The sequence below is a fragment of the Nerophis ophidion genome, linkage group LG28, assembly GCF_033978795.1.
Source record: "Nerophis ophidion isolate RoL-2023_Sa linkage group LG28, RoL_Noph_v1.0, whole genome shotgun sequence".
Taxonomy (NCBI): Eukaryota; Metazoa; Chordata; class Actinopteri; order Syngnathiformes; family Syngnathidae; genus Nerophis; species Nerophis ophidion.
In genome coordinates, this window is record NC_084638.1 from 23,681,447 (window position 1) to 23,707,427 (window position 25,981).

Sequence of the window (25,981 nt, forward strand, 5' to 3'; positions counted from 1 at the left end):
TAATAATTGCAAAAAAAATAAAATTTTCCAGTTCGAACCTTAAGCATTTTCTCTTTGCAGTCGATTCAATTGAATATAAGTTGAAAAAGATTTGCAAATCATTGTATTTTTTATTTTATTTAAGATTTACACAACGTGCCAACTTTACTGGTTTTGGGTTTTGTACTTCAACAATATGATTTGCCTGAGTGGCAACGGGACAAAAAACCCTGTACACGCCATTTAGTCATTTTTTGACTCCTTTTTGATTATATTTTATTTTTCAACAGCACACTCAAAATGTCAACATTTATAAAGATTATGGGGGTGTGAATGAATTGAAGGAAAGGGCAAGTAAACTCCTTTTTGGACATGTTGAATTTGTAACCACTTAATTTTCCTTGATATAACACGTTAATTATGTCCAAAACAAATAAACCATGCCATGATTGAACATACTTTATTTTTTAAAACGTGTGTTTAGGCAGCTGCAGTACATTATGTAGGACGATGGCGTGGGGGAACGAATGTTTGCCAGCGTGTGTTTCACCGGGGCAACAATGATCGCTGCACTAGAATTTTGCCAAGTCACAGAAGAAAACGCCACCTTTCAAGAGTTGCCGGTGTAACAATTGATATAAGTTATTGTATTCCTGTGTCGTGAATGCGGCTGATAAGGTAATATAAATAATATATTTTTACATTATTTATAAAATATATTGTTGGAAGCTAACGCGCTATCGCTAGCAGGCCTATTATGTAGCAAATTCTAGCGTTATTTGAGCAGTGAACACATGTTGTATGTTCGCTATAACAATTTGTTTATTTAAAACTATGTTTTCAGTGTCGAAAAGTCACGCTTCACAGTTTTTAAGAGTATTTTGCTGTAAAGGTACATTTTGGTCCGATAATTTTAGACTGGAGTGTGTCACATAAATTGTGGTTGTCTACTTTGGTGACGTAATACACATGCTCTATTTTGCCACTTCAATATTAAGCTTGAACTATTTCGTCCTTTTTATTACGTAATCAACATAAACATAAACGAATTATGTTCTCTGCCTTTGTCTACTTTCAGGATAAACATTGTGTCCACTGAAATGTCAACAATCAGTGACAGGACATTAAGGTGGACTTCAACATGAAGCCAAGTAAAAACTTTACTTCACTAAAGCAGGGCTCCCTTTTTAATCACCATAGTGGCAGGAAATGTGTGTTTCCGAAAAAAGTTTTATAATTTCATGCTGTCTGTTAATCCATAAAAATTATCCATAAATGCATACACGCTGCGTTCTAAGTCCTGACCATACTTGTCGATCCCTCCCGATTTTACCGTAAGACTCCCGAATTTCAGCGCCCCTCCCGAAAATCCCCCCGGGGCAAACATTCTCCCGAATTTCTCCCGATTTACACCCGGATAACAATATTGGGGGCGTGCCTTAAAGGGGAACATTATCACAATTTCAAAAGGGTTAAAAACAATAAAAATCAGTTCCTAGTGGCTTGTTGTATTTTTTGAAGTTTTTTTCAAAATTTTACCGGTCTCGGAATATCCCTGAATAAAGCTTTAAAGTGCCTTATTTTCGGCTCTCTGCGAAGACACTGGCCATTTCCCTGTGACGTCACACAGTGCTGCCAATGTAAACAAACAATGGGAATACCACAGCAAGATATAGCGACATTAGCTCGGATTCAAACTCGGATTTCAGCGACTTAAGCGATTCAACAGATTACGCATGTATTGAAACAGATGGTTGGAGTATGAAAGTATTGAAGAAAAAAAATGAAGCTATTGAGCGAATAGCGATTGCCGCTATTCATAGCCATAGCATGGCCGAATAGCTGCGTTAGCATCGCCGGTAAAATGTGCGGACCAAACGATCAGGACTTTCGCATCTTTTGACACGGGAGCAACTTAAATCCGTTGATTGGTAAGTGTTTTTTTCGCATTAAATGTGGGTGGAAGGAAACGTAATATAGTTGCAAATGCATCTGCAGGTTATCCATACATCTCTGTGCCATGTCTGCTTTAGCACTGCCGGTAAATAGCATGTTAGCATCGATTAGCGTAGCATGTTAGCATCGATTAGCTGGCAGTCTACATCAACAAAACTCACCTTTGTGATTTTGTTGACTATCGTTGCAAATGCATCTGCAGGTTATCCATACATCTCTGTGCCATGTCTGCCTTAGCATCGCCGGTCAAATGTGGAGACACTCCGGTACATTCAATGGGGGTCTGACGGCAGACACTTTGGCATCTTCGGGCCAGTGGTGCAACTTGAATCCCTCCCTGTTAGTGTTGTTACACCCTCCGACAACACACAGTCGAGGCATGATGTCTCCAAGGTTCCAAAAAATAGTCAAAAAAACAGAAAATAACAGAGCTGAGACCCAATGTTTACAATGTGTTGAAAATGAAAATGGCGGGTGTGTTACCTCGGCGACGTCACATTCTGACGTCATCGCCTCCAGTGCGATAAACAGAAAGGCGTTTAATTCGCCAAAATTCACCCATTTAGAGTTCGGAAATCGGTTAAAAAAATAGATGGTCTTTTTTCTGCACCACCAAGGTATATATTGCCGCTTACATAGGTCTGGTAATAATGTTCCCCTTTAAAGCAGTGGTACCCAACCTTTTTGTAGGTGCGGACCGGTCTACGCTTGAAATGTGTCCCACGTACCATAATGTATATATTGTGTTTTTTATGTTGATTTAATAATAAAAAAAAAATAAAAATAATTTAACTTCTTGTGCGGCCCGGTACCAATCGGTCCGCGGCCTGGTGGTTGGGGACCACTGCCTTAAAGGGACTGCCTTTAGTGTCCTCTACAACAGTGGTTCTCAAATGGGGGTACGCGTACCCCTGGGTGTACTTGAAGGTATGCCAAGGGGTAAGTGAGATTTATTTTTATATATTCTAAAAATAGCAAAAATTGAAAAATCCTTTATAAATATATTTATTGAATAATACTTCAACAAAATACGAATGCTAGTTCATAAACTGTGAAAAGAAATGCAACAATGCAATATTCAGTGTTCACAGCTAGATTTTTTGTGGACATGTTCCATTAATATTGATGTTAAAAATTTCTTTTTTTGTGAAGAAATATTTGGAATTAAGTTCATGAATCCAGATGAATCTCTATTACAATCCCCAAAGAGGGCACTTTAAAGGCCTACTGAAAGCCACTACTAGCCACCACACAGTCTGATAGTTTATATATCAATGATGAAATATTAACATTGCAACACATGCCAATACGGCCTTTTTAGTTTACTAAATTGCAATTTTAAATTTCCCGCAGAGTTTCTTGTTGAAAACGTCGCGGAATGATGACGCGTGCGCCTGACGTCTCGGGTTGGAGGAGACATATTAGCGCTAAAAGTCGTCTCTTTTCAACGCGCAATTACACAGTATTCTGGACATCTGTGTTGCTGAATCTTAGGCAATTTGTTCAATTAACATTGGAGAAGTCAAAGTAGAAAGATGGACGTGTGAAGCTTTAGCCTTTAGCCACACAAACACGGTGTTTCCTTGTTTAAAATTCCCAGAGGTGAAGCTTTACTATGGATCAGAGCGGTCAAGCGAACATGGATCCCGACCACTTGTCAACCGGCATGTTTCGGTGAGAAAATTGTGGTAAAAAGTCGCCTCTTACCGGAGATCTGCGGAGCTTGCGCCGTCCATGCAGCTGCCGTGACTTCCCTCAGAAATTAGCGTCAAGACACCCGTGGAAACACCACTCCGACTATCAGGTACTATTTAACTCACTAGAACACTAGCAACACAGTAGAAAGATAAGGGATTTCCCAGAATTATCCTAGTAAATGTGTCTAAAAACATCTGAATCGCTCCCAATGCCATCGCCTTTTTAAAAAAAATTTTACTTATTTTTTTTTCTTCTAGTCCTTTGCTATCAATATCCTCAGTCACAAATCTTTCATCCTCGCTCAAATTAATGGGGAAATTGTCGTTTTCTCGGTCCGAAAAGCTCTTGCTGTTGCAGGCTCCCTTTATAAACAATGTGAGGATGTGAGGAGCCCTCACACCTCTCACACCGGTGATGTCATCGTCTGCTACTTCCGCTAAAGGAAAAGCTTATTAATTAGCGACCAAAAGTTGCGACTTTTATCGTCGGTGTTCTCTATTAAATCTTTTCAGCAAAAATTTGGCCATATCGCGAAATGATCAAGTATGACACATAGAAGGGACCTGCTATCTTCGTTTAAATAAGAACATCTCATTTCAGTAGGCCTTTAAGTTGATGATTACTTCTATGTGTAGAAATCTTTATTTATAATTGAATCACTTGTTTATTTTTCAACAAGTTTTTAGTTATTTTTATATCTTTTTTTCCAAATAGTTCAAGAATTATTACCAATATTTTGCACTGTTATACCATTTAATAAATCAGAAACTGATGACATAGTGCTGTATTTTACTTCCTTAACTCTTTTTTTCAACCAAAAATGCTTTGCTCTGATTAGGGGGTACTTGAATTTAAAGAAAATGCTCACAGGCGGTACATCACTGAAAAAAGGTGGAGAACCACTGCTCTACAACATGTCGTCACGTCCGCTTTTCGTCCATACAAACAGCGCGTCGGCCCAGTCACGTAATATATGAAGCTTTTACTGACACTCCTAAAAGAATTCAAGACTTAATTGCGCAAAAGCCATACAGTTCACACTGAGGGTGGCCATATAAACAACTTTAACACTGTCACAAATATGAATGAATGGATGGTTTATTTTGAGCCATGCAAACTAAACAAGAGAATGACATAAAATACAAAAAAAATATATAGATACATTATTTTTACACCTACATTGAAAACATTACATGTGACTAATCTTTTGTAGATGTCAAGATTGGCTCAAAAGGGAGTGGGAAGAAGTAAACTTATTAGGTCCCACTCCTATACATATACAATATATAATACAATAATATATATAATATAATTCAATTCAGTGGTTGCTGCTATATATTATCTATATATAATACATTTAAATTCACACACACTTACATATATACATATGTACATACACACATATACACAACACACACATATGTACACGCACATATATACAATTTATATATATATATATATATATATATATATATATATATATATATATATATATATATATATATATATATATATATATATATATACACACACACACAATCACATACATACACACATGCATATACCCAAAATACACACACACACGCACACACACACACACACACACCTATATAAATACTATATATATATATATATAATAGTATATATAATATACACTTTTGTCTAAACATTATTAACAGTTATTAACAGTTTATGGTGCCTATGGGAACAAGCTTTTATTTTGACTGTGATATTAGTGGTTAATATGCACCACACTGTGAACCCACACCAAACAAGAATGACAAACACATTTCGGGAGAACATCCGCACCGTTACACAACATAAACACAACACAACAAATACCCAGAATCCCTTGCAACACTAACTCTTCCGGGACGCTACAATATACACGCCCCCGCCACCACCAAACCCCACCCACCCCTTCAACTCGCCCCCCCATCTCCCGAATTCGGAGGTCTCAAGGTTGGCAAGTATAGTCGTGACTGGTGTTTGGATGAGCAACATGGTTTTTTATTGTTCTACTTTTGTTAGGCAACAACTGCAGGTTGAAAAGATAAATATTTAGTACTGTGTCATGATTGCCATTGGATGCGAAACGGAGCCGCCGTCCTCAGTCCGGCAATCCTGCCAACAACTCCCCTGTTTTACCTGATTGCCTATCAGCTTGGATTTGACACAGGCCCCCATATAGTTACCCAGGATATTCCTGCAATGTGGGGCTGTACGGTATACTGGTACTAGTATAGTACCATGATACTAATGAATCATATTCCGTACTATACCGCCTCTAAAAAGTACCAGTCCCCCCCCCCCCACCCTTTTTTTTTTTACGGGCATGACGGCGCGTCATGTCATGACATTGCTGGTTTTAGGAGCAGAGGAGCATGTTTGGCAGCGCACAGAGTACTTACAAGCAGACACGGCGTGTAGATCGAAAAGGGACAATGGACACATTTTGGCTTAAAAACTAACAATGTAACACTGAAACACCCTCAGGAAGAGGTACTTTAAGACATGGCTAGCTAGCTAGCAGCTAGCGTCCAGCTGCAGTTGGCAGTGTTTTAGCTACTTCTAAATCACTAATCCACGCCTCCATGGCGACAAAGTATGTTTCTTACAAGTAGCATTATCACTGCAGGACGAGGAATAACTACAGACTGTAGCTCGCCAGCGTCACAATGTAAACAAACGCCATGGGTGGATCTACACCTGACATCCACTGTAATGATACCAAGTAAAGGAGCGTATCTAATCGATACTACAATAATTACATCGATATTTTTTATCGTCACAAAATCTTTTTTCCTTTTTAAAATTCCTATTATATTTATAAACTCAGGAAATACGTCCCTGGACACATGAGGACTTTGAATATGACCAATGTATGATCCTGTAACTACTAGGTATCAGATCGACACCTAAATTTGTGGTCTCACCCAAAACTAATGTAAAGTATCAAACAACAGAATAAGTAGTGATTATTACATTTTAGCAGAAGTGTAACGGGAACATGTTAAAAGAGAAAATAACCAGATATTAATAGTAAATTAACAAGTAGATTAATAATATATTTTTTAGTTTGTCCCTCATAATGTTTACAAAATAATCTAATGATAAATAACACAATATGTTACTGCATATGTCAGCAGCTAAATTAGGAGCCTTTGTTTGTTTACTTACTAATAAAAGAAAAGTGGTCTTGTATGTTCACTATTTTATTTAAGGACTAAATTGCAATAAGAAACATATGTTTAATGTACCCTAAGCATTTTTTGTTAAAATAAAGCCAATAATGCTATTTTTTGTGGTCGCCTTTATTTAGAAAAGTACCGAAAAGTATCGAAATACATTTTGGTACTGGTACCAAAAAATTGGTATCGGGACAACCCTACTGTGAAGGAGTGATTATTTTGGACTTCCAGAATCAGCATCTCCTCAACAATTTGTGTGAAATTACGTCTGAAAACTTTAAACGAGTAGGACGTTTCAAAGTGCAACGGAGCGTTTTATTTTGACAGTAGGCCGGATCAATTACTTTGTGTTTGTGAAGGACTTTTTGTCCAACACAAGTATATTTTAAATTGAATGGCAAATATAGAAGCTGTGCGTGTATTCAACACAGGAATGCGATGGAAACTGAACACATTGACTTGAGTGGCGGGGCTTTTCCGCTGCCATTCTGCGTCCAGTGGAAATTCAGGGTAACTGATTTGTTCCGAGTTATTCTTTCAACATCCGGCTGGCAGATACACAATATCATTTCTTCTCAATTTGCTCCATTGTTTTTTACATTTTTGTCAGATCTAAAAAATGATACATTTGTATGAAGAAAATCACATCTTTGTGGTCCGTGTTAAAAGTTTTTTTTAGGCGACGTATGTCAAGTTCCACACAAGTGTTTGTTTAAAAGGCAAGAAATTACTCATGATTTTTTTTTTTTTTTTTTTTACATTTAAAACACTTCCTTGTGGTGTATGAAACATGTTTTGGGTAAGATTTGTGTTTCAATATTGCGTACACTTTGCCCCACAGTCTCTTTTCTAACCTGTTTTTTGAGTCGGTCTGCATGCTGGCTGTTTGTGGAGACCTTTACAGATTGTGATTAAAACCACGCTCCACCCTTTTAAAAAGTTTAAAATTCCATCCATCCATCCATCCATTTTCTACCGCTTATTCCCTTTCGGGGTCGCGGGGGGCGCTGGCGCCTATCTCAGCTACAATCGGGCGGAAGGCGGGGTACACCCTGGACAAGTCGCCACCTCATCGCAGGGCCAACACAGATAAACAGACAACATTCACACTCACATTCACACACTATGGCCAATTTAGTGTTGCCAATCAACCTATCCCCAGGTGCATGTCTTTGGAAGTGGGAGGAAGCCGGAGTACCCGGAGGGAACCTACGCATTCACGGGGAGAACATGCAAACTCCACACAGAAAGATCCCGAGCCTGGATTTGAACCCAGGACTGCAGGACCTTCGTATTGTGAGGCAGACGCACTAACCCCTCTTCCACCGTGAAGCCAGTTTAAAATTAATCTTATGAAAAAAGTACACTTTCTAAATATATCAGGGAATTGGACTTTTAAAACTATTTTTGCCTTTCATTCATTAACCTTTCAATCCGGTTTCAGGGCAAATCACTCCACGGAGACAGCCCTCGCAAAAATGACTAATGATCTATTGCTAACGATGGATTCTGATGCGTCATCTATGTTGCTGCTCCTCGATCTTAGCGCTGCTTTCGATACCGTCGATCATAATATTTTATTAGAACGTATCAAAACACGAATTGGTATGTCAGACTTAGCCCTGTCTTGGTTTAACTCTTATCTTACTGATAGGATGCAGTGTGTCTCCCATAACAATGTGACCTCGGACTACGTTAAGGTAACGTGTGGAGTTCCCCAGGGTTCGGTCCTTGGACCTGCACTCTTCAGCATCTACATGCTGCCGCTAGGTGACATCATACGCAAATACGGTGTTAGCTTTCACTGTTATGCTGATGACACCCAACTCTACATGCCCCTAAAGCTGACCAACACGCCGGATTGTAGTCAGCTGGAGGCGTGTCTTAATGAAATTAAACAATGGATGTCCGCTAACTTTTTGCAACTCAACGCCAAAAAAACGGAAATGCTGATTATCGGTCCTGCTAGACACCGAACTCTATTTAATAATACAACTCTAACATTTGACAACCAAACAATTAAACAAGGCGACACGGTAAAGAATCTGGGTATTATCTTCGACCCAACTCTCTCCTTTGAGGCACACATTAAAAGCGTTACTGAAACGGCCTTCTTTCATCTCCGTAACATTGCTAAAATTCGCTCCATTCTGTCCACTAAAGACGCTGAGATCATTATCCATGCGTTTGTTACGTCTCGCCTCGACTACTGTAACGTATTATTTTCGGGTCTCCCCATGTCTAGCATTAAAAGATTACAGTTGGTACAAAATGCGGCTGCTAGACTTTTGACAAGAACAAGAAAGTTTGATCACATTACGCCTGTACTGGCTCACCTGCACTGGCTTCCTGTGCACTTAAGATGTGACTTTAAGGTTTTACTACTTACGTATAAAATACTACACGGTCTAGCTCCATTTTATCTTGCCGATTGTATTGTACCATATGTCCCGGCAAGAAATCTGCGTTCAAAGGACTCCGGCTTATTAGTGATTCCCAAAGCCCAAAAAAAGTCTGCGGGCTATAGAGCATTTTCCGTTCGGGCTCCAGTACTCTGGAATGCCCTCCCGGTAACAGTTTGCGATGCCACCTCAGTAGAAGCATTTAAGTCTCACCTTAAAACTCATTTGTATACTCTAGCCTTTAAATAGACTCCCTTTTTAGACCAGTTGATCTGCCGTTTCTTTTCTTTTTCTTCTATGTCCCACTCTCCCGTGTGGAGGGGGTCCGGTCCGATCCGGTGGCCATGTACTGCTCGCCTGTGTATCGGCTGGGGACATCTCTGCGCTGCTGGTCCGCCTACGCTTGGGATGGTTTCCTGCTGGCTCCGCTGTGAACGGGACTCTCGCTGCTGTGTCTTGGATCCTCTTTGGACTGGACTCTCGCGAATGTGTTGTATCCATTGTGGATTGAACTTTCACAGTATCATGTTAGATCCGCTCGACATCCATTGCTTTCCTCCTCTCTAAGGTTCTCATAGTCATCATTGTCACCGACGTCCCACTGGGTGTGAGTTTTCCTTGCCCTTATGTGGGCCTACCGAGGATGTCGTGGTGGTTTGTGCAGCCCTTTGAGACACTAGTGATTTAGGGCTATATAAGTAAACATTGATTGATTGATTGATTCACAATCCTTATATAAGACAAGATCACACACATATATATATATATATATATATATATATTTTTTTAATTCTAACCTGTAAATAAATGCTAACAGTTGAGCTAATGGAACTCGTGACTTCTGTGCATTATTACCCATATGAAACCCTTTAAAAACATCCAAAAAGCGCCAACAATACTGCATTTACATGTCGTGACCTGAATATTAACCAAGTATTTGTACCGTGAATTGATTAACGTGGACCCCGAGTTAAACAAGTTGAAAAACTTATTCGGGTGTTACCATTTAGTGGTCCATTGTATGGAATATGTACTGTACTGTGCAATCTACTAATACAAGTTTCAATCAATCAATCAATATTAGCGATATTGTTATTATAAGCGCTAACGCAGACAAACTATTTTTAGTGGCGCCGTGATCACGCAGCGCTAACTAGCTTATGCTGCTATATTGACATATTGAGCTGTTAAGCTGCTCTCTCGCCTCGGAATTGGTAAAAGTTAATTCTAGATCATAAATCATGCCTCCCACCTGGATAGTAGAAGATTGTGGAGAAAAAAACAGAAATTGGTCAACTTTAACAGCCAACTTACACCCAGAAATGACGAGAAAGACACAAAAAGGCGCTCGTTTGCATCCACGTTTTTTTTAACCCTTTGCGAGGATTATGATAAATTCTTCATCCAAACAGGAATATATGAACATACTAACAGTCGGTATCCCAGTGAGAGCAGACATTGTACAGTAAGTGTTTGTTTGTTGAAGTCGTCAGTGTTGTTGAAGGAAAAAGCGAACGTCTGTGAAATTAATACACCGCTGTATGCTTAAAATAATCAATAATGAATTTGTCTGTTAATATGTTACATATATACTTACAGCCTGTTTGTAAAACCTTGATGGAGGTTTTTAAATGTTTTTTAGAGCACTTTATAGGCGGAATAGAGGTACTCTCATTGGGTCTGTCGTTTGTTGACTTTTGCTAATGTTTATTTACAAGTTAAAAAGGCATAAACAAATGCTAAAATAAGTGCTCTTGGCTTACAGGATTGTGAACGATGGGCCAAATTCCAAAGAGAGTCCAGTTTCCCTTCAAAGTTGTCACCGTTATTATTTTTTGTAGACACAGTCGAAAATAGACGTTATATAGTTAGGTATACCCAGAGATCATTTTTCAAAGGCCTATTTATGAGCGAGGGCAGAGCAGAAGTCTAGCATGCGTTCTTTGTCTTCTGCTCATACGCAAAGAGGAGAGACGTGGCTCTCTTAGGAAAAAATATTGTACAGTGGAACTTCAATTTACAAAGCTAATTTGATCTTTGCCAACCGAAAGTTTGTATAGTGAAGCATAGGAATCAATGTAAACATGAATAATTGGTTGTAGTTTCAACAAAAGTCCCTATTTCGTAAAAAAAACTGCAGATTTTGATGGTACTATAATGTGTATATATACTGTATGTATATATTTTTAACCAACATAAGTGGGTAAATACTGAACAATATTTTGTATCCAAACAACAACATTACAGCAAGCTTAAATGTCAACACACACACACACAAGTCTCGGTGCACTCCAAAAAGAAAAAAATCGTTTTACTTTGCGTTTGGGAATATTTGAAGCCTTGAACTCTCTGAGAGTTACAAATGAGCAGTGGCTGTGAGGCGATCCTTCAGCAGCTTGTGTCCTGGTGGTGCCTTCTCCTTTGCTGTAGTAAAGGTCCGCTCTGGCATCACAAAAAAAGACTTGCTATAAGGAACAAATCCCTCTTTGCTGACGAAATCCCCGAATTGAAGGGGCTGAAGCCGAACTAGCTAATCACATTTCTTATCAAAGAAATCGATTTCTAAAACAGGCTGACACAGGTAGCGCTAGCCTCGAAGCCTGTGTGTATAGGATGTCTACAGGATGTCACGTAGGAGGCTCAGTCTCTTCCAGATAACTATGTCCGTGTCTATAGAAAGGAATGTCATCAAATTTAATAAACGGAGCGTTCCTACGCCTAGACATGGACACAGAGACATATTCGGTGCGATGTAAACGTTCGTAAACCGATAAGAAAGCAAATATAGGCATTCGTGAATGGAGGTTCCACTCTACAGTATTCAGTACTAACGATACTGTTGGTGTTGACTTGGTATCGAAGTATTAGTCCTGGATATTAGTATCAACATTTCAGCTTTTGACAGGTGTTTGACAATTTGACAAGTTTGAGCTAAATTTCATGTTTTGGGACTTTCAGACATCCAACAGATGAACAGACGTCAGGAAAAACCTCCCCCTCAGTTGCAGAGGGGGAGTTTCACTTCGAAGCAGGAGGATCCACAGCCCCCCCACATTAAAGAGGAAGAGGAGGAAGTGTGGATCGCTCAGGAGGGAGAGTGTCTTCTAGGGCAGGAGGAGGCTGATCTCACCAAGTTCCCACTGACTGTTGTCTCTGTGAAGACTGGAGACCATAAGGACAAAACACCTGAGTCCTCACAGCTTCATCAGAGTCCAAGTAAGCACTTTTTTTTTTACCGATGGTATGACTGAACACATTAGAATACAGTGCAGCCGGAAAGTATTCACAGCGCTTCACCTTTTCCCCACATTTTGTTATGTTACAGCCTTAACCTCTTAAAGGGGAACATTATCACCAGACCTATGTAAGTGTCAATATATACCTTGATGGTGCAGAAAAAAGACCATATATTTTTTTTAACCGATTTCCGAACTCTAAATGGGTGAATTTTGGCGAATTAAACGCCTTTCTGTTTATCGCTCTTTTTGCGATGACGTCAGAACGTGACGTCTCCGAGGTAATACAGCCGCCATTTTCATTTTCAACACATTGCAAACACCGGGTCTCAGCTCTGTTATTTTCCGTTTTTTCGACTATTTTTCGGAACCTTGGAGACATCATGCCTCGTCGGTGTGTTGTCGGAGGGTGTAACAACACTAACAGGGAGGGATTGAAGTTGCACCACTGGCCCGAAGATGCCAAAGTGTCTGCCGCCAGACCCCCATTGAATGTGCCAGAGTGTCTCCACATTTTACCGGCGATGACAGACATGGCACAGAGATGTATGGATAACCTGCAGATGCATTTGCAACGATAAAGTCAACGAAATCACAAAGGTGAGTTTTGTTGATGTTGACTTATGTGCTAATCAGACATATTTGGTTGCGGCGTGACTGCCAGCTAATCGATGCTAACTTGCTACGCTAATCGACGCTAACATGCTATTTACCGGCGGTGCTAGAGCAGACATGGCACAGAGATCTATGGATAACCTGCAGATGCATTTGCAATGATAAAGTCTACTAAATCACAAAGGTGAGTTTTGTTGATGTTGACTTATGTGCTAATCAGACATATTTGGTCGCGGCGTGACTGCCAACTAATCGATGCTAACATGCTATTTACCAGCGGTGCTAAAGCAGACATGGCACAGAGATGTATGGATAACCTGCAGATGCATTTGCAACTATATTACGTTTCCTTCCACCCACATTTAATGCGAAAAAAACACTTACCAATCGAAGGATTTAAGTTGCTCCAGTGTCACAAGATGCGAAAGTCCTGATCGTTTGGTCCGCACATTTTAACGGCGATGCTAACGCTATGGCTATGAATATATAGCTTCAGTTTCTTCCTCAATACTTTCATACTCCAACCATCTGTTTCAATACATGCGTAATCTGTTGAATCGCTTAAGTCGCTGAAATCCGAGTCTGAATCCGAGCTAATGTCGCTATATCTTGCTGTGCTATTCGCCATTGTTCATTTACATTGGCAGCACTGTATGACGTCACAGGGAAATGGATAGTGGTTTCGAAGATAGCGAAAATAAGGCACTTTAAAGCTTTATTTAGGGATATTCCAGGACTGGTAAAATTTTTTTTTAAATTTTAAAAAATACAACAACCCACTGGGAACTGATTTTTATTGTTTTTAACCCTTTTGAAATTGTGATAATGTTCCCCTTTAAGGCCCAAGCTGTTTGTTTACATACTTTTTTTTAATTTCTCTTTGCTATTTGGGCTTTTTTGACCCTAATTGGAATAAAAACTTAAAATCATCTTTTGATATGATGTACTTAGTCCTTAGTCCATAAGTACACAAATGTGTAATTTATGTGTAGTGACATGTTAATTTGTATTTTTACCCTTTTTTTTTTTCCCAAATTCCATTGTATGTTATACTCTTCCGACACCACCAGATGGCAGTAGAAGGTTGCATAAGTGGTATAGGACCCCAATTCAGTAGTGTACACTCTTCCATCCCATCCATTTTCTACCGCTTATTCCCTTTTGGGGTCGCGGGGGGCGCTGGCGCCTATCTCAGCTACAATCGGGCGGAAGACGGGGTACACCCTGGACAAGTCGCCATCTCATCACAGGGCCAACACAGATAGACAACATTCAGGGATAGTAGTGTACACAATTTTGGAAATAAGAGCTAAAAGGTGCTGTTCACGCATATGGCCACTAAGGCCTTTAGAGTTAATGCACAATGGAATAAATTCATTTTCATCCTCAAAATTTTACACACAATACCCCACGATGACAATGTGAAAAGGTTTTCAGCGCTTTTTGCCGATGTATTAAAAATGAGAAGAAAAAACTAGCTACCTTAAATGCTAACATGAATACGGGACACAATTACGCTTTTCCTAACGACAAACAACATACCCCAATGACATATTTATGATCACTTTTTTATGTGCTCTGCCTTCTATCCTCGACAACCCGATGCAAGGCACAGAAATTGACGCATTTACGTCATCAACGAATTGCCCCAGCTCTAAAAGAGGCTACGTTGTACATTTTCAGTAAATCAAATGTTGAGGTTTGTACATCAAATAAAACTTCAGATGACAACAAAAACGTGGTTTGCCATTGGCTTACTTCCAGGAGATGCATTTTGTCCGAATGGCGGTAAAACTTTGTGAGTTGAAAGTCAGTTTCAAACCGCACCGTACAAAACTGAAACAATGTTTTTTTACAAGTAATAATAATGTAAATCTTTTATAAATCTTTCTACGATTTTTCTTTGAAGATGTTAAGGCCTCTCATCCTGGTAGGCTTCATCAGTTCATGTTCATAAACGATAAGCATAGAGAAAGAAGAACAGGGAAAGCTACACGCACGGCACCTTTGTACTTTGTTACGAGGTATTTTTTTAATCCAATACTGTTTCTCACTCTTTTTATCAAAGTGCTGGCACTTGCAACTTTCTGTGGCCCCATGTCGGATTGTTTTGTGGTCATACTGAGTCTAAAAAAAAAGTCTGAGTCACCAACACATGGGATTATTTATTGGGCACTCGAGTTCAGAGAATCATATGCATCCAAACAGACTAGTTTGTTACACAATGTTCAGTGTACGTTAACCAATATGGAATACGAAAACTAAGGGAATATTTTGGTGAAAACTGAATCATACGACAATAGGGTTATAAAAAGCTAAGCTTTGTCAGTATGTAATGATAAAATGTTCCCACACCGATGGATCAACATTCAGTGAAAATATGTCCAGTGACACAGCAAGAAGACGGAACTTAAACAGGATTCCAAGTTATGGTTATTTTCCGGACTATAGCGTGCACAGGTATTCAAGCCGCACCCACAAAATGTTTGAAAAATGATTATTTTTCTATATATTAGCCGCCTAGACTATAAGCCGCAGATATATACGTTGTAAAATTGTTTACACATAATTATTTTGTAAATGTTTATTTACATACATTAATTGTTTCCAAACGTGCCTGTAACAAGGCAGTAAAACAGGGAATCAAACAAAACAGAAGTCATAATCCTGGACTCACAAGCTGCGAAAGCTAGCTGTCCAATCAGCTAAACAGACTCAATATTTTTTGAATTTGTGAAACTAAAACTAACACAGACACTTGTAAACGTGTTAGCATATTAGCTAATGTTACAGACGCTAGCTTCATTATATAAATGGGTTGTACTTGTATAGCGCTTTTCTACCTTCAAGGTACTCAAAGCGCTTTTGACACTACTTCCCCAATTACCCATTCACACACACATTCACACACTGATGGAGGGAGCTGCCATGCAAGGCGCTAACTAGCACCCATCAGGAGCAAGGGTGAAGTGTCTTGCTCAGGACACAACGGACGTGACGAGGTTGGTACTAGGTGGGGATTGAACCAGCGACCCTCGGGTTGCGCACGGCCACTCTCCCACTGTGCCCTATATCACAATATCACATACAAATATGCATGAAAACTACTTAGAATCGTTGCTTGGAGTGATGAATGAAGAATCCTTTCAAGCAGAAAGCATATGAACGGTTTTTCTTCCGGTTTAAGGCATTAGAACGGGAATTACATTTTCAACCTGCAATACCTGCTTCGAGCAAACTCGTCCACAAACAATAACACACCATTTTAGTCCTGTGCTTGTGTTTAATAACGACAATTGAACACAAAACAAGAAAAATTGCAGTTTTATAAGTCACAGGGTTCAAAGCTTAGGAAAAAAGTAGCGGCTTATAGTCTAGAACAGTGGTTCTTAACCTTGTTGGAGGTACCGAACCCCACTGGTTACATATGCGCATTCACTGAACCCTTCTATAGTGAAAAATGAAATGTTTTTTTTCTTCAAATTCAAGACAAAGTTATGTTTTTGCCGTTCAGAGACTTTGAATAGATTGATTGAAACTTTTACTAGTAGATTGCACAGTACAGGACATATTCCGTACAATTGATCACTAAATGGTAACACCCGAATACGTTTTTTAACTTTTTAAAGGGGAACATTATCACAATTTCAAAAGGGTTAAAAACAATAAAAATCAGTTCCCAGTGGCTTGTTGTATTTTTGGAAATTTTTTTCAAAATTTTACCGGTCCCGGAATATCCCTAAATAAAGCTTTAAAGTGCCTTATTTTCGCTATCTTCGAAACCACTATCCATTTCCCTGTGACGTCATACAGGGCTGCCAATACAAACAACATGGCGGTTACCACAGCAAGATATAGCGACATTAGCTCGGATTCAGACTCGGATTTCAGCGGCTTAAGCGATTCAACAGATTACACATGTATTGAAACAGATGGTCGGAGTATGGAGGCAGATAGCGAAAACGAAATTGAAGAAGAAATTGAAGCTATTGAGCGAATAGCTATTGACGCTATTCGGCCATAGCGTGGGTGTACCTAATGAAGTGGCCCATAGCATGGCTGCCTTATTAGCATCGCCGGTAAAATGTGCGGACCAAACGATTAGGACTTTCGCATTTTGTGACACTGGAGCAATTTAAATCCGTCGATTGGTAAGCGTTTGTTTCGCATTAAATGTGGGTATCTAGTTTCAAATGTACATACAGCTAGTGTAAATAGCATGTTAGCATCGATTAGCATAGCATGTTAGCATCGATTAGCTGGCAGTCATGCCGAGACCAAATATGTCTGATTAGCACATAAGTCAACAACATCAACAAAACTCACCTTTGTGATTTCGATGACTTAATGGTTGCAAATGCATCTGCAGGTTATCCATACATCTCTGTGTCATGTCTGTCTTAGCATCGCCGGTCAAATGTGAAGACACTCTGGTACATTCAATGGGGGTCTGGGGCAGATTTCTTGCCAGTGGTGCAACTTGAATCCCTCCCTGTTAGTGTTGTTACACCCTCCGACAACACACCGACGAGGCATGATGTCTCCAAGGTTCCAAAAAATAGTCGAAAAAAACGGAAAATAACAGAGCTGAGACCCGGTGTTTGTAATGTGAAAATGAAAATGGCGGCTGTGTTACCTCGGTGACGTCACGTTCTGACGTCATCACTAAAAGACCGATAAACAGAAAGGCGTTTAATTTGCCAAAATTCATCCATTTAGAGTTCGGAGATCGGTTAAAAAAATACATGGTCTTTTTTCTGCACCATCAAGGTATATATTGACGCTTACATAGGTCTGGTGATAATGTTCCCATTTAAGTCGGGGTCCACGTTAATCAATTCATTGTAGACCAGTTCAGATATGTGTGGCTTCATCTTGGCAAGTGCCACTCTCATGCTATTTTCACAGCAAAGTCTGTTCATTCTCTTCGTTTTCCACCCAGACATACAATACTAGTACACAGCTCATGAAAACCTTTTTTTTTTTTGTTATTGTCATTGTAAGTGGGCCAAAACACCTATATTAGAAAATAATCTCACGGAAATGACTACTGTCATCTGATTATAATAATAAAACATGCATCCTTCAATTTTCTACCACTTGTCCCTTTCGGGGTCACGGGGTGCTGGAGCCTATATCGGCTTGTTATGTAGTGAGGTTTGGGAAAGGTGTGCTGCTGGTGTGGCCACAGTGGATGTGCACGTCTGACGTCGCTCCACTGAAAGCTGAAGGAGTTTTTGCGTTTGCTTACGTGTATGGAAAATTAGAGGGAACATTGTTTGGGATATCCATGATATGCTGATAGTGAGACATTTTTATTTACACGATGATTTGGGTGTGTCTTGACTTCCGCGGCGGAGGCTCTGCCGAACCCCGAGACCGACTCACCGAACCCTTAGGGTTCGATTTAACCCAGGTTAAGAACCACTTGCCTAGAATTTATGATCATTATTTAGCAACAGTTACAGCAACAAGATTAATCAGCGCCACAATTAATTATCAATAAATAATTTTCATTCCAAGTGTAGAAGAGCATCGCCATAACTTGTCAGTCCACTTTTAAAATGTTCATATTTGGTTCGCGATATGATAAAGACGCTGAGATCATTATCAATGCGTTTGTTACGTCTCGCCTCGATTACTGTAACGTATTATTTTCGGGTCTCCCCATGTCTAGCATTAAAAGATTACAGTTGGTACAAAATGCGGCTGCTAGACTTTTGACAAGAACAAGAAAGTTTGATCACATTACGCCTGTACTGGCTCACCTGCACTGGCTTCCTGTGCACTTAAGATGTGACTTTAAGGTTTTACTACTTACGTATAAAATACTACACGGTCTAGCTCCATCCTATCTTGCCGATTGTATTGAACCATATGTCCCGGCAAGAAAACTGCGTTCAAAGAACTCCGGCTTATTAGTGATTCCCAGAGACCAAAAAAAGGTCTGCGGGCTATAGGGCGTTTTCCTTTCGGGCTCCAGTACTCTGGAAGTCCCTCCCGGTAACAGTTCGAGATGCCACCTCAGTAGAAGCATTTAAGTCTCACCTTAAAACTCATTTTTATACTCTAGCCTTTAAATAGACTCCCTTTTTAGACCAGTTGATCTGCCGTTTCTTTTCTTTTTCCTCCTATGCCCCACTCTCCCTTGTGGAGGGGGTCCGGTCCGATCCGGTGGCCATGTACTGCTCGCCTGTGTATCGGCTGGGGACATCTCTGCGCTGCTGATCCGCCTCCGCTTGGGATGGTTTCCTGCTGGCTCCGCTGTGAACGGGACTCTCGCTGCTGTGTTGGATCCGCTTTGGACTGGACTCTCGCGACTGTGTTGGATCCATTATGGATTGAACTTTCACAGTATCATGTTAGACCCGCTCGACATCCATTGCTTTCCTCCTCTCCAAGGTTCTTAGTCATTGTCACCGACGTCCCACTGGGTGTGAATTTTCCTTGCCCTTATGTGGGCCTACCGAGGATGTTGTAGTGGTTTGTGCAGCCCTTTGAGACACTAGTGATTCAGGGCTATATAAATAAATGATAAATGGGTTGTACTTGTATAGCGCTTTTCTACCTTCAAGGTACTCAAAGCGCTTTGACACTACTTCCACATTTACCCATTCACACACACATTCACACACTGATGGAGGGGAGCTGCCATGCAAGGCGCCAACCAGCACCCATCAGGAGCAAGGGTGAAGTGTCTTGCTCAGGACACAACGGACGTGACGAGGTTGGTACTTGGTGGGATTTGAACCAGGGACCCTCGGGTTGCGCACGGCCACTTTCCCAATGCGCCACTGCGCCATTGATTTATTGATTGATATTTGACATGTCTGAGCTAATGTTTGTTGTTTGTGTCTTGCAGATGTCCAGCAGCTGATTGGTCGTCAAGAAAAACTGGGTCCTCAGCCACAGAGTGGAAGCGCCACTTTGAAGCAGGAGGATCCACATTCCCCCCACATTAAAGAGGAAGAGGAGGAACTGTGGATCACTCAGGAGGGAGAGAGTCCTCTAGGGCAGGAGGAGGCTTATCTCACCAAGTTTCCACTGACTGTTGTCTCTGTGAAGACTGAAGACCATGAAGACAAACCACCTGAGTCCTCAGAAAACAGAGGGGCGGAGTCTCCAAGCAGCAGTTTAACACAACACATGACAACAGAAGCTAATGGAGACCACTGTGGAGGTCCACAAACAGTCAAGCTCTTAGCTCCACTTTCAGATAGTGAGGACATAACGTCGCACTCCTCTCAGGATGAAGACAGGGCCAACTTCCAAGAGCCTTTGAGCAGCGATACAGACTGGGAAGGAGACATGTGGACTCACACTGACGACGGACAACCTAAATACTCTCAAAAGAGGACTCGTAAAAAACATTTGGCCTGCTCAGTTTGTCCGAAAAAGTTCCCCTCTAAAAGTGAATTGACTCGACACATGAGAACGCACACGGGAGAAAAACCTTTTATTTGTTCAGTTTGCGGTAAAAGGTTCTCTCAGAAGGGAACAATTAAATTACACATGAGAACACACACAAGAGAGGATAATATGAGGACTCACACTGATGACGAACCTTCCGAAAGCTCTCAAAAGACGACCGGTAAAAAACATTTGACCTGCTCAGTTTGTGCTAAAAGCTGTTCTTTTAAGAGTGACTTGACTCGACACATGAGAACGCACACAGGAGCAAAACCTTATAGTTGCTCAGTTTGCGGTAAAAGATTCTCTCAGAAAGGTACGATAGCATTACACATGAGAACACACACAGGAGAAAGACCCTTTGTTTGTTCAGTATGCGGCAAAAGATTCTCCAACAGCTCAAACATGGCATCACACATGAGAACACACACGTGCGATAAACCGTTCCGATGCTCGGTTTGCGATAAAAGCTATTCTTATAAAAGGGACTTTGCTCGACACATGAAAATACACACGGGAGAAAAAACGTTTAGTTGCTCAGTTTGTGGCGATAAATTTGCTCACAATTTCACCTTAGTTAGACACATGAAAAAGCATACTGGAGAAAAACCTTTTAGTTGTTCAATTTGTGGTAAAAGATTCTCTGAGAAGGCACACATGCGATTGCACTTAAAAACGCACACTGGCGAAAAATTATATGGAAAGAAACATTTGACAACACACAGTTGAGAGAAAACCAGGAATAAAAATATTCTGTCTAGTTAAATTTCAGAATCGTAACATCACATGTGCAAAGTTTCCTAGAGAATAATGATTTTTGTGTATTTGATACCAGATTCCTTCATTAATTTCAAAATAGTGTTAGGTTAAGAATAGCAGCTCAATAAAGCTAATCAATGTTGCAATTTTCATTGTCAACTGACTCAAAAGTAAAGTAAGGCTCCACCGTTCCAAAAATGTGCTAGCTTGATGCTAATATACATTGGCTTTGCAATTGACATGCTACCAATTAGCATTAGTGATTTTTCATGGTGATTACACCTCAAAATGTATTAATGAAAACTACAATGAGTGGAGGGGCGTGGCCTGCGGGCCTGCAGCGAAGCGGGGTGTTCCAGAACGGGCCTCGAAGTCATAATCCGGCGGATGGTGGCTTCGCCCTATTAGTTCCTCAGCCAAGCACATGCAACAAATGTTCCTCTCGTACTGAGCAGGATTACTATTGCAACAACACATCATCAGTAGGGTAAAACTAACCTGCCTCACGACGGTCTAACCCCAGCTCACGTTCCCCATAAGTGGGTGAACAATCCAACGCCTGGTGAATTCTGGTGTCGGCCCCCACGGGGGCAGGTGGGGAGTTTGACTGAGGCGGTACACCTGTCACACAGTAACGCAGGTGTCCTAAGGCAAGCTCGGGGAGGACAGAAAACTACCGTGGAGCAGAAAGGCAAAAGCTTGCTTGATCTTGATTTTCAGTATGAGTACAGACCGTGAAAGTAGGGCCTCACGATCCTTCTGGTTGTGTTGGGTTTCAAGCAGGAGGTTTCAGAAAAGTTACTACAGGGATAACTAGCCTGTAGCATCCAAGAGTTCATAGAGACGTCTCTTTTGGATCTTTCCTCTTCCTATCATTGTGAAGCAGAATTCACCAACTGTTTAATTGTTTACCCACTAATAGGTTAGTTTTACCTTACTGTTGTGTTGTTGCAATAATCCTGCCCAGTACGAGAGGAACCACAGCTTCGGACTTATGATACATGTGCTCGGCTGAGGAGCCAAGCACAATGACTTTGAGGTCGTTCCTGGCACACCCCGCTTCGCTGCAGGCCCGCAGGCCACGCTCCCTCCACACAATGCATGTTACAATTAAACAGCTAATGCGGTGTAAGTACAATACTTATAGTGTTAACACCTTTTAGGGCGCAACCAAAAAAAAACAGTTTTACACTCGCAACTGTAATTGCAACTTAATCTCATACTTGCAAATGCTAAACTGATGATAATAAAACAAAATATTAGAACTGAAATAATCTGTTTTAAAATTTTAAAATATTTGGATATTAGTTTAAAGTTTAATTAACATATTTAGCAAATAGCAAAGCAAATTAATTAGGAAAAGGCCCAGTACCAATACAACCCTTACATTGACGGGAATGTCAAGCAAAGGAAATCACACACAAGAATGCATTTGTTAGTATTCCATCACTGTTGGACATTTCTAAGTATGTCAAGTTATTGTTAAAAAAAGAACTGCACTTTAAAAAAATGTGTCTATCATTCACAATCCGTATGTGAGACAAGAACACTTGTTTTTTTAATCCGTTCTAGCTTGTTAATGAACGTTAGCAAAAGTCAGCTAAACCTCCAGCAACATTTTACATACATAAAATGTAGTAACATTCATAAAAACATGTAATATTTACATATTTGGCTCATTTGAGGCATACGGCGGCGTATTCATTTCAGAGATGCATCACAACGTTCGCTTTTCACTTCGACAACAACACTACTAATCCTGGCAGACTTCAAGAGAGACAACAAAGACTACTTTGGGACAAATTATGATCCAGAACCTTATATTTTTAAACCTGAATATAAGGAGAATTATCTACTTTTTTTTTAGAAGCTGTGTGCTAAAAAGATGCAGCTTTAGTGAAACACTAGGCATCATGTAGCAATATTGCTAAGTGCTAAACAAGACATACAAACTGTCAACATGATAAAACAATCACTTACTGTACAATGCTTGCTCTCACCGGGATGCTGACTGATGAGATGTTTATATATTCCCATTTAGATGAAGAATTAATCACCTGAAGTTATAAAAAAAAGTGTGTTTTTTTTCATGTTTTTCTCGTCATTTCTGGGTCTAAGTTGGATGTCAAAGTTGACCAACTTGTCGGTTTATGGAGAGGTATGATTTATGATCTAGAATTAACTTTCACCAGCTCACCGGCTCAATGTAGTTAGCTCTGTGTGAACGAGGCGCCGCTAAAGACAGCTTGTCTGCGTTAGCGCTTATAATAACAATATCGCTAATACTTTGTGGATATTCAGGTGACGAGATGTAAATGAAGTACTTATTGTTGGAGGTTTTTGGATATTTTTTTTTAGAAGACTTTACGAGTACTCCTATTAGCCGAATTGTTAGCCACCTCATACTTGCCATATTTTACGATTTAGAATGGACACCCCAAAAAGGGCCAAGCGGTTGAATATGGATGGGATGGAATGGATCTAAGCATTAGTAGCTTTAGTACTACACGTAATCGCCCAACCCTTGTTGAAACTCTTCTACCCTTTTAACTCACATTCATCCAAATTCATTGAGGATATTTCTCCAGTTTCTTCTTTTTTTAGAAGCCATTTATTTTATGAATGTCCCAACGCCCAATTATTCTGGATTGAAGTTTCTGTTTAACTATTAAATACGCTTTTTGATATCAAATAACAATTTCTGTTTCTACAATGTATATATATATATATATATATGTATTTATACATATATATATAAATAAAGGAGTGAATGGTATTAGTATAGTATCACGATACGAATGAATCGTATTCGATACTATACCGCCTCTAAAAAGTACCAGTCCCTACCCCTCTGGGCTCCCGTCGTCGTCACGCCCACACACGGAGTACTTACAAACAGACACAGTGTGTAGACAGAAAAGGGAGAACTGACGCATTTTGGCCTACAAATTAACGATAAAGGTGAAGTTACAACACTGAAACACCCTCAGGAAGAGGTGCTTTAAGAAATGGCTAGCTAGCTAGTGGTTTATGTCCATCATGCAGTCAGCAGGGTTTTATCTACTTCTTAAGCACTTTGTCTCGCCTCCATGGCGAAAAATAAAGTACGGGTCTTGCAAGTAACATTATCGCTGCAGGACGAGAAATAGCTAAACATGCTACACAACACACCGTAGGATGATACAATAGCTCACTGCTAACAGCAAGCAAACCCCCCGGAAGGTAAACAAATGCCATGGGTGGATCTACAAAAGACATCCACTCTAATGATACCAAGTACAGGAGTGTATCTAGTTCAGGGGTGTCAAAGTCAAATACAGAGTGGGCCAACATTTCAAACTGTACAAAGCCGCAGGCCAAGGTTGAACCATTTAACAGGGACCCAAACAGGTTTCGCATTGAATATTGAATAAGCAACGCTTATATAACTTTATTGTGACATGCAAAATCGAGTTCCAAATTAAAATTAAAGCTGCAAGCAGCGTTGGTCGGGTCCGCCTTTGGCTGCTGCCCCCGAGACCCACGGCCGGATAAGCGTTAGAAGACGCCTTGGAGCCACTATTTTGAGAATCTAATGCATTGTGAAAGTAATGCAGTTGTTGTATTGAAGTGAAAATATCAAACTTCCTGTTGATTTTTGCTAAAGTATGTTAATTATTAAAATGTAGGTCTAAGTTAGACCCACATAGTGTATTTTGTTTCATGTCTCTCTGACATTCCTACCGGAAGTTACAAGCAGTTTTGTCTGTGTTTTCTTCCTAGGAGCAGTTTGTCCGTGTTGTATTCCTAGGGGGGCGGTAGAGCGCAATTTTGAGTTTTGAGGTTAGGTTTTTTCATCAGATCGCAATTTTTGCCAGACCTGATGTGTGTGTCAAGTTTGGTGAGTTTAGAAGCATTTTAAGAGGGTCAAATAACAGCTCAAAGAGGCAAAAATGACATTTTTTAGGAGACTTTGCACAGGGGTTCTTTGAAGGTGCGTAAAATCAAAACCTGAGAACTTATCAAAACTCTGTTCTATACTTTTAATCAGAAGGGTTCAATATCTCTCCTGTGCGAGTTTGAAGCCAAAACAACAAACGCACTCAGAGGAGATAATGTTTGAAGATAGGTGACCGGTTTTTACAAAATCTTTGTTTTGAAGGGGGGATTGCAAACTTCCTGTTGATTTTTGTTGGGGGTTGCCAATCTATGAAATGTAGGTCTAAGCGAGACCTACATAGAGGTTTTTGTTTCATGTCTCTCCGACATTCTTACCGGAAGTTACAAGCAATTTTGTCTGTGTTTTCTTCCTAGGAGCAGTTTTTTCAGTGTTTTATTCAAAAATAGCGCTAGAGCGCAATTCTGAGTTTTGGGGTTTGGTTTTTTCATTAGATCGCAATATTTGCCAGTCCTGATGTGTGCGCCAAGTTTGGTGACTTTTGAAGCATTTTAAAAGGGGTCAAATTACAGCGCAAAGAGGCAAAAATGGCATTTTTTGCAAAAATTTTATTTTGAAGGGGTTTTTGCCAACTTCCTGTAGATTTTTGCTAAAAGAAGTGAGTGTATGAAAATTGGGTCTAAGTCAGACCTACATAAGAGTTTTTGTTTCATGTCTCTATGACATTTCCAACAGAAGTTACATGCAGTTTTGGCCCATGGCAAAGGACTCCCGTGGAGTCCTTTGCCATGGGCCAAGGACCCTAATAATGACAAAACATATCAATGGCATATCAAATACAATTTAAAGGCCTACTGA

At 40.1% G+C, this 25,981-nt stretch overlaps 2 protein-coding genes across 3 annotated transcripts in view; one reads left to right on the plus strand and one right to left on the minus strand.

The window, feature by feature from the left end:
* The window catches only part of LOC133545541 (oocyte zinc finger protein XlCOF6.1-like), a 60,742-nt gene that overhangs the window by 30,283 nt on the left and 4,478 nt on the right, over positions 1 to 25,981 (minus strand). The gene's annotated exons all lie outside the window — the stretch shown is intronic.
* Positions 519 to 23,944, plus strand: LOC133545534 (zinc finger protein 37-like). Of its 2 annotated transcripts, XM_061891223.1 has the most exons (4): positions 538 to 657; positions 3,536 to 3,739; positions 12,185 to 12,442; positions 19,940 to 23,944. In XM_061891223.1, the coding sequence occupies exons 3-4, from the start codon at positions 12,196 to 12,198 to the stop codon at positions 21,214 to 21,216; spliced, it is 1,524 nt and encodes a 507-aa protein (XP_061747207.1). In that variant the 5' UTR covers positions 538 to 657; positions 3,536 to 3,739; positions 12,185 to 12,195; the 3' UTR covers positions 21,217 to 23,944. The 2 variants fall into 2 exon arrangements, with proteins under 2 accessions (XP_061747206.1, XP_061747207.1); XM_061891222.1 differs by lacking the exon at positions 3,536 to 3,739 and having other exon boundaries at positions 519 to 657.

What these genes read in the sequence shown, in the direction of transcription:
- LOC133545534 (XM_061891222.1), top strand. Translation starts at nt 12,196, where the DNA reads ATGAACAGACGTCAGGAAAAACCTCCCCCTCAGTTGCAGAGGGGGAGT. An exon ending in ACAGCTTCATCAGAGTCCAA is followed by an intron (nt 12,443 to 19,939) that starts GTAAGCACTTTT and finishes TGTGTCTTGCAG; the next exon opens with ATGTCCAGCAGCTGATTGGT.